This window comes from Papio anubis, chromosome 1 (genome assembly GCF_008728515.1).
Source record: "Papio anubis isolate 15944 chromosome 1, Panubis1.0, whole genome shotgun sequence".
In the NCBI taxonomy this organism is placed as follows: Eukaryota; Metazoa; Chordata; class Mammalia; order Primates; family Cercopithecidae; genus Papio; species Papio anubis.
Window position 1 is genome coordinate 164,633,135 of NC_044976.1, and position 10,133 is coordinate 164,643,267.

The 10,133-nt window shown below is 33.1% G+C and overlaps 1 protein-coding gene across 2 annotated transcripts in view; it reads left to right on the forward strand.

Moving 5' to 3' along the window:
* ZBTB41 (zinc finger and BTB domain containing 41) overlaps positions 1–8,167 on the forward strand; it is a 52,812-nt gene extending 44,645 nt beyond the window's left edge. For both annotated transcript variants that reach the window (XM_003893357.5, XM_009190936.4), the window contains exon 11: positions 1,791–8,167. In XM_003893357.5, coding sequence (XP_003893406.1) covers positions 1,791–2,443 — 653 coding nt within the window. In that variant the 3' untranslated portion in view covers positions 2,444–8,167. The remainder of the gene's footprint in view (positions 1–1,790) is intronic.
* Positions 8,168–10,133: the final 1,966 nt, after the last annotated feature.

The window sequence follows — 10,133 nt, forward strand, 5'->3', positions numbered from 1 at the left end:
GCATGGCAAGTATTGATGCCAGGGATTTATAGAAAGCACTGAAAAGTTCTTGCGTTTTGGAAGTGTAAGTTTTGTTGTTTTCAAAGCACTCTCCTCTGAGCTTTTCCATATTATCTCTGATTATAGGCATTCACTTGTAAAATCAAATGTTAGATGCTGTGTGTTCTATACACAGTTAAAAATACTTTTTCTGAAAAGTTAATTATCTATATAATGTGTGACATCAGTAATAATGTTAGTCCAGAAACAAGTAAAAATTCAATAGTACTAGGTACTCAGTCTCCCAGTCTGTCTAAATTTTCTGATAGTGGGATTTGAAGGTTCCAATGGGCTACAAAATATTTAACAATAATATTTAACAAGTAATAGTTTGATATTAATGATTCAACTTGAAGATGTAATTATATTTTAATTTACTAGGAGAATGGATGATGTTTCAAATGGAGAAATGAGAAGAAAATATCAACAAACTCATGTGACAATCAATATATAATTTTCTAATTTGGCTTTAAAATAATGCCTTTGTGTCTACTGCAGTATTAGTGTTTCTGGATATATTAGTTTTCTGTTGCTGCTGTTAACAAACCACCACAAATTTGGTGGCTTAAACAATACAGATTTATTACCATATAGTTCTTTAGGTCAGAAGTCTGACACGAAGCTGAAACCTAAGTGTTTGGTAGGGCTGTATTTCTTTCCAGGGGCTATAGGGAATAATGAGTTTCCTGCTTATTCAGGTTACTGACAGGAATCAATTATTGGAATTGTAGGACCAGGACTGAGATTCTCGTTTTCTTGCCTATTGTAAACTGAGAGCCTTTCTCAGCTTATAGTGGCCGCAGTATTCCTTATGTTCTAGCTTCCTCCTTCCATTTTCAAAGCTAACAATTAGTGATTGAGTTCTCAGGTTACATCTGTCTGACCCATTCTTCCTCAGTTATTGGCCATCTTCTACGACGCCTATGATTAGATTTGACTCACCTGTGTACGCCTGTTGGTCTGCCTATTTCAAGGTCTTATCTTAATCTGATCTTCAAAGTCTCTTTTACCATATAAGTATCTACAGCTTCCTGGGACCAGAGTGTGTACATCTTTGATAGGCCATCATTCTGCCTACCACACTGGCTAACCTAGGAATTTATAATGTTTTATATAAAACAAAACAAAACTATAGTGTGAGAACCTGACTGAGGGGGAAGTAAAAACAGGTCCAACTTCTTTGTTCTTTCCACTGAACAACTCTTGTTATTTTGACCTCAGGCCAGAGATAACTACTTCTCATCTAATCCAAGGAACTAGGTTAATTAGAATTGCTGTTTTAGTTTTTATCCTCCTTGTGTGGGGGAGGAAATCAGGTGTTTTGGTTTAACTTTTTGAGGGCTATGGGAATAAAAGTAAGCAATAATAATAGTTTACAAGCACTTATTATGTACTAGGTGCAGTGCTAAGCCCTATTACTCCACTTTCTCTTTTATTCCATTTACCAACTCTGTGAGGTAGGTATCATTATTATTCCACATTACAGATGATAAAACTAGGCATAGAAGTTGGGTAGCTTGCTCAAATGTTTGACTAATAAGTATGATAGCCAAAATTCAAACCCAGATCTTTTTGATGTTTAAGCCTCTTATTTTTACCAGTTTACTGTGCTGTCTGCATTTTGTGATAGTATACAGTATTATTGCTATTATCAAGTTCTTGCAAGTATTCACATTGAAGTTTGCTACTTGAAGTCATTGTCTTATCAAGTTGAGTACATTTTACATTTAATTATATTCTTGTTCATACAGGTGAAAAACCATACAAGTGTCAAATTTGCAATCAGTCTTTTAGAATTAAGAAGACATTAACAAAACACCTGGTTATTCATTCTGATGCCCGACCTTTCAACTGTCAGCACTGTAATGCAACATTTAAGCGGAAAGACAAGCTGAAATACCACATTGACCATGTTCATGAAATAAAATCTCCTGATGATCCTCTCAGTACTTCTGAGGAAAAACTTGTGTCCTTGCCAGTTGAGTACTCATCCGATGACAAAATCTTTCAAACAGAAACAAAACAATATATGGACCAGCCCAAAGTTTATCAATCGGAAGCCAAGACGATGTTACAGAATGTATCTGCGGAGGTATGTGTTCCAGTAACACTGGTTCCAGTTCAGATGCCTGACACTCCGAGTGACCTAGTGCGTCATACTACCACACTCCCACCATCTTCTCATGAGATTCTGTCATCACAACCACAGTCAACTGATTATCCACGAGCAGCAGATTTAGCTTTTCTGGAAAAATATACTCTTACTCCTCAACCTGCAAATATAGTTCACCCAGTTCGACCTGAACAAATGCTAGATCCTAGAGAACAATCTTATCTTGGAACATTACTGGGCCTTGATAGCACTACTGGTGTTCAAAATATTTCTACTAATGAGCATCATTGATGAGTAAATCTAAACATTCCACAGATTTTTGGACGGTTATATGCTAATGGTAGAGCTGATAGCTTTTAAATTTGTGGGGCTGCTATTTTCTCATTTTCTCTAGTTTCTCAAGTCCTCAGAACAGTTTCAAATCAAGAAAACTATGTGTCTCTATTTACTGAACATGAATATTTGGACAAAATTTCTGACATAAAATTTCTGTGCACATTTTTGTGATTTTTAAAGATTATTCAGTGCTAACTTTTAATGGTTTCTTAAATTTTTTGCAATTATTAGCTGCTGATATTATGGAAGTATTTTTTTTAATCATCAGTGGAAATTTTTATTCTTCTTTAATCTTATTCCTCCCCTTCTTCTTCCTTCCCCATCTTACAAACAAGTTTGAGGACCATATAGCCTTGAAAAAGGAATTAAGAGTATACTGATAATTGCAACTGTTTCTTATCCTAACTTAAGATTCATTATTACTTTATACAAATTTTTAAAATTGAAATTAGGAATTTGAATTTACAAGAATGTCTTGGATATTTCTGTGTTGTCTTTCCATTCATCTGTAATTTTAGTTTATCATTATCCTTTGGACTTTGGACTTTCGATATACTCAAAGCCGGAAAGCTTAACTAATGTAAGATTAGCTGTTAAATGTAGGACTGAAAAAATAATCCAGATAATTGGTTTTTGCCTATACTTCAATTGTTACGAATAAGAAAGGCAAACATAGGTCTGGGCATTAAATTATACAAACTGAAAATGTGTTACAAGAAAAATATGAGAGTTTTAACTAGATCTTTTTCAAGGTAAGTTCACCTTTTGTACTTTACTATTTATTTCAGAAATGTTAATATAATATAGCATATATCTTCATCTCACTGAGGAAAGAGCTGTTGTAACTAGATGAAATTTAATTAAACATGCTACTTTTAGTTTCATTTACTTGTCTGGTAGAAACTCTAGGAAACAGAACCTAGATATTTTGTGTTCAATTGTTAGAAATGGTGCCAAACAAATTATGAAATTTGTGCCTAATTTAACTGAACATTGTTTAATTAAATGGAACCACTACTTATATACACATTTACATGCAATCTAGATCTTTAATTTTGCCTTCACAAAAGCCTAATGTCTGTAATTAACCTTTAATTTTTATTTCTGTATGAGACAAAAGTTGAGGACTTGGTGAAAGGAAATAGCAGTTACAGCAAAACCTCAGTAATTAAAATTGAGGACAAAATCAAAATTATAAAATACCTTTAAAGAAATGCACTTTCCATATTTTCAAGTCAATTTTAACTAAAAACTAAGATAATGTTTCCTAGTAGAGTTGCTTGAAGATTAGACTAGACAGGGTTGATTTATTATTAGCATGTCATTTGTACATAAACTACTAGAAAATAGCAGTTTTAAAAGTTTTCTATTTCAGTTTTGTTTACACTCCTAATTGCTTTAAGCACTTTTTTGTGTGTGTAAACTGTAAAGTCTAGCCTAGCCCTTGTGAAAAAAAAAATCACAAATAAAATAATGAAGTTTTAATGAATAAAGTTTAACCAATTAGTAGTGGTGGAAACTGTTGCTGAAGCACTTAAGAAATAAAGGTACTTTACAGCAATGTTTGCCATACTAGCGAAGATAAAACAAAGAAATATTGAAAATTGAGGCAGTTAACCAAAGTAGCTCATATAAATAATAAAACCAGTCTGAGTTTAGCTTCATTTATCAAGGTTTGGTTGTAATTGTCTTAAGACTAGTGGACATACTAAGTTCTCCTTTTTAAAGCATTCTTATTTCTTTGTGTGGAAATGTTATATCTGGGGTACTTACATGATTGAGCTTGACTATATGAGGTACTGTTAGTGTGTTGGTCTTTTAAATTGACTCTTAAAAATACATATCTTTATGATTTTCATCATAAAGACTGACAATATTATAACTAAAAATCTTACTATAATGAAAGAAATCATACATAAAAATGGCCTGCCTTACATATAAGCTAATGTAGAAAAGTTTAGACTTATAAAAAGGCAGATAGTATATATATATTTATATACATGTATGTATATGGTATATTATACATTTGGTGGCAGAAAAAGAAGATATTGCATTTTCACATTGAAAAGAATACTTTGATTTTTGAAGGTATTTACTTTAGAGTTCTTTTAATAATAATGTCCTAATGCTTTAAATATATAATTTAATTGTAGGAATTGGTTTACATAGAACTTTTTTGGAATACATCTCTTAGTAAAATGAAATATAATTATATAATTGTATTTAGTTACTATTGTAGATATCTTAAACTTGAGTAGTGATTTACTGTTTTGTAAAATGCTTTCATATATGTTATCTCATTTGAACCTCATAACCATCCCTGAAATAGAAAGAACAAGCTATATTCCCACTTTATAGATAAAGAATTTGAGGTTAAAATAAAAGGACTCATTTAAGCTCACAAGGTCAGTAAGTGGCAGAGCTACTAGTAGGGAAAGAAGAAAGCTAGTATTAATGAATGCTTACTATGTGCCAGGTACTACATCCTGTCATTTAATCTTAACCTAGTCTGGGAGATGTGTAATATAATTCTGATAAAGAAATAGTTTCAGTGGATGATTGAAAACAACAACAACAAAAACAAAATGAAACTAATCTGCTGCCTCTAATTTCCAAAAATGTAAAAAATTTTACAATTGTGAAAACCTCATGGATTTGGGCAAACTGAATGTACATAGGCTTTTGACAAAAGTTGGCACAAAAAGTATAAAAGGAGGCCTATTCTTTTCAGTTGACCTTTTGTAATATTTGATTTAGAGTATTTTGGACAAATGCTCTCTAACTCTAATCCATTTATTTTGTAACTGTACTTAAAATTTTGAATCTTGCAACTAAGTTTAGCCTCATTCAGAATTTTTTTTTTTATTTTGCGAGCATAATTTATTGTTTTAAATTAATTTTTAGCAGATAGCAGTTAGCACTTAATCTGTAAATGGAATAATTTATCAAGTGCAGAAATGTGTTAATCTAATGGGTTTTGACTTAAATGCACCAAAGATTTTTAGTAGGTATTAAATAGTTTAAAAGAATTTAAATTCTTTCTTGTTTGAATAACTATTTGTCCAAAGAAGCACAGTTGAAGTCCTAGAATAATGGATTTTTTTTTAAAAAAAAAGTCGTTAGTTTGAATACTGAGATTATTGTTTGTGTTTATATGTATAAAAATAGGAGCAGAAGAAAATACTCTGGGAATAGTAATACTGACAAACCAATTATAAGTGAGAATACTGTTTTCCTTAGTTTAATTAATACAATGTTACTTTTTTAGTGAACACTACTAAATGCTAAACAAGCCCATTTTTTACACTACGCTATCAAAATAATTTTTGCCTTTGATTTTTTTTAAGTCAGGTTGAAGTTATTTTTGTAAGAAACCCCACCTATTTTTTTTTTTTTTTTTTTTTTTTCAGCCTAAAATCCCATTTAACGTTAGGGGTTGGTCCTTATGCCAGCAAGATTTAACCAACTGTAAAGGTAGTAGTCTTTGCATACATTTAAGTAATTAAGGCATTTATTGCTGGGAGAATAGGAGTAGGAAAAATACGGTTTTAAATTGGTGCTTTATTAAGTGACTTCCTTTTAGGCAATGGCAGGTCATGAAATAGGTACACTAATAATTTTCTATCAACCTTAAAAAGTGTCAAAGCATCTTCGTAGGGTGACTCTAAACTGCTAATTAATGGTTAATAATAATAAGTAATTATCATTGGTTGCTTTTCAATATAATTGCAAACAAATTAAGAACACAGACTGATATGTTTATAAGCTTGAGTTTTCTTCCTACCATATCATTCTCATATATCAGTGATGAAACGTCAGATTTTGAGCAGTAGCTCTTTGACAGTGTCCTTTTATACCCAGTCTTTTCTGCATTTAATGCTTTGTGCCTTTTCAATGTGTTGTAGTTGCTTAGAATTGATTCTGCTAGCTAGAGTGTACTGATTAATAGATTTTTATTTTTATTTTTATTTTTTATTTTTTTGGTTATGGGTGTTACGATTGTGTTGCCTGCTGGTTGGGCAGCTTTTCTTTTTTTTTAGGTTGCTTTATGTTTATATAGGCAAATTGGCACTAAGTGTTAGTGTGAATATTTGTTTTTATGATTTATATATCATTTAAAAAATCTCTGTTGTGGCCTTTATAGTTACTGTGAAGCCACTCTTGGGCCTGTCTCTACATGCTTATTAGAGGAATCTGACAAGTGAAATAAAATGAGTAGTGTGTCTGCATCTGTGTCTCTGTTTCTCTCTCTTTTAAATAACCAGTAACCATAACTACACAGCTCTGCACTGAATGACCTTATTTCAGTTTGCCTAAAACTGAACAAGAGGTGATGGTTTGAGATGAGTTTCTTATTAGGAGCAGGAACATCCTAACCAATATATAACGAGTTGATAAACTCAGGAAAAATTAGGACTTTAAAGAAAGTTGTATTTGGATATTCTAAGATTCAGTGCCAAATTTAAAATGCTTAGAAATATACTCTACAAGTAGCGTTTCTAAAACTTTAAGTAGTGTTATAGTAAATGCTACTTGCTGTTAGAGTGCATAAGGGATAATGTGAGAATAATTTTCTAAACAACTTCTAGAAACTAGACAGTTCTTCCTTATATCCTACTCTTTTACACATTTCTCTAATGTGGGGTTTTTTGTTTGTTTTGTTTGTTTGTTTGTTTGTTTTTTGAGGGTAGAGGGAATCCCCTCCTTATTTCCTGTAAAATTATTTTTACTTAAGATACCTTTTCCCTATAATCTTAGCATGCTTTCTGCTCTTTCTCTTCGGAAGTAGCATTAATAAGATAGATGTAATAGGATTAAGATGTGTGGAAGATGAGAAAAAGAAGGTTTTTGTAGAGGGAGTGTTTATGTTTTGTTTACTTTTCATGTTTCAGCTTGCTGTGTATGATCATAAATCTATGATCTTGAGAAAAATCCTAAAGCAATTTGAATTTAGCCTATGCAGCCAATTACATAAAGAGAAATTAAGGATTATATTCAGAGGAGAAATTAAGGATTATATTTGGAGCATAGAGGTTATACAAAGAATGTAACCTTGTCTGGTCAAATTCTTAGGTAAACAAAAGTAATCAATGCTTGCATTGCTGTTGGAGATTCTAAAAGATGTATTGAATGAGGAGGATATATCTCATTGTTACTGCACATTTTTTTGCTTGGTATTCCTGCTTGCATTAAGGGTGGACAATGTACTGTGATGTAATTACAAAATTTTGATTCCTTCCAACAATTGAACTCTTCTTATCCCTATTGATAAAACTATTACAGTTGATGAGTGTGGCTGCCAGAAAATAATACAAAACTGGGCATTTAGCTGTTCCACATTGTGTAGTAAGTGTTTTGATTATGGGGATTTACAATGTACATTAAAGTAGAAATGCTTTTGAACTTGTTTTCAGTCTCAAATAATAATTTTTGTTTTTAATTAAGGATACTTTAAAAGCAATGACAGAAAAATCTAAAATATCAGAATTAATTATTGTGAACTGTGTGTAAAATATCTTGTGAGTTTTATACATACTTTGGTTGTCTAATGTTCCTAAGTATAAATGTCTTTATAGAAAATTTCAGTTCTCTGTGAAGAGTAGGAAGTGTACTGTATATTGAACTAGTTCTTTGTGTTATTTTGATATTTAAAATAAATATGGAGTTCTTTGGTCCTAATACAGCATATCTAGGTTTTATTGAATCACATTTTCACAGGATGGGAATGCAGTACTCTGAAACCAAGTAACTTGCAGCACATTTTAAAACATTTTCTCATAAGCTATATATTTGGAAATATTTTATATATTAAATTATAAACCATTAAACTAATGAATTTTAAGTGTAATATAAATTCAAATAGTAGTAATGAGTTCTATGCTTGAAGTAGTCATATTATGCTGTTTTTTAGACAGAAATCTGAAGTGTAGTAAAATTCATTAGTGAAATGAGTTATTCTGTATAATATTGAGAGGGGCCACTCTTACCTCTAATCCCCCTCACTTCCAGAAACATACATTCTGGCTATGGGAGAAATGGTTGTTGGTTGAAGGCATAAACTGTAGGCTATAGGATGATACCCCCAAACTTGCAAGTTATTTATCCCTATCTGGCACCATAACTGAGCCTCCAATAGACTTTCTCTGTTTTATCTCAGCAGCTGCTTCTCAGTGTTAGAAGACCAGTAAATTCTATAGGCATGAGCACATTTCTGCAAAATGAGTCTTCTGATTATAGCCAATGTTGTGTGTGATACTTAGTTTACTATTGCTGTCTAATAAATTATACCAAACTTAGTGGCTTAAAACAACAAATATTTATTACCTCCCAGTTTCTGTGGGTAAGGAATCTAGGCTGGGTTTAGCTGGGTGGTTTTAGCTCAGGGTCTCTCATGAGATTGAAAACAAGCTGTTAAGTCAGAGTTGCCATCTCTAGAGGCTTCACTGGGGTTGGCTTTACTTCCAAGCTCACTCATGTGGTCCTTGGCCTCAGTTCATCACATGGCCTCTCCACAGAGCTGCCTAGTGATATGGCAACTTCCTGCCCCTGCTTCCCCCCACCCCTCCACACACACACCACTTTCCCGAAAGCAATCCAAAAAAGAGAGCGTACCCAGGATTTAAGTTGTTGTCTTTTTATAACCTAATCTTGGAAGTGATATAGTATCACTTCTATTGTCACTAATTCTAGTCCACATGCAAGGGACACAAATTAAACTTCCTGTCTTGAAGAGAGGAGAGCAACAAATTTTTGGACATATGTGAAAACCATCACATATTCATTGGTTTATAGATAAAGCTTTCTATAAATCTATAGATAATGGGGGCAGATATAGTAATCTATACTCAGAAAAATACGTTTATCCCAGAGAGGCAAAATATTGCTCCTTCCACAATAGAAAGGGTTTAATGTAACAGCATGCCACAGGTAGTTAGCTGGTCCCACTGGAGAATGGAATTAGATTGGATGTTCAGCATCAGCCTCTTTCAGTAGGTTAGGCACTCCACATGGGGCTTATCACATCAGCTTTGGCCAGGGAAACCACCTTGAGCCCATTCTTAGCCTCCACCACTGCTGCCATAGCCACTTTCTAAATGGGTTCAATGTGCAAGCAAATGGATCCCTGGGGGAAGAAGCTGACCTCCACAGGATAGATTGTCCTTTTTACCTGATTTTTGAGCTCCTTCTCAACCATGGATATTCTCTGATGAGCATTTACATGGAACACAAATTTAACTTTCTATACCTATTTTGAGAGGCTCTTTTATATAACTGTCCTCCCCAGACCAAGCTGTCACCAATTTTCCATTTTGTTTTCTCCAAAGGTTTGATCAGCTGGCCAAACTGTCAGCCATTTTCCATGAATCAGCACAGAGCTTTACCTTAGGCCATGTTCTCTTCCTTATGAAGTGGACTACCAGACGTACCATCCAGAATTCTCACTGAGAATATTTCCATCCACCCTTAAGGAGAAGCTGTAGTGCAAGTCTGTTTATTTCTGACCTACCATACAGCTTCATCCACAAATCAGGCCTTTTTCTTGTGAAATTATCATTAGGAAATATCCAGTTTTTCCTGTGCAGTTTGAGAGAGAGAAGTAGCAAAGTAGTAAAAGATACTAAAATCTGAGTCACCTGTTTGTGTA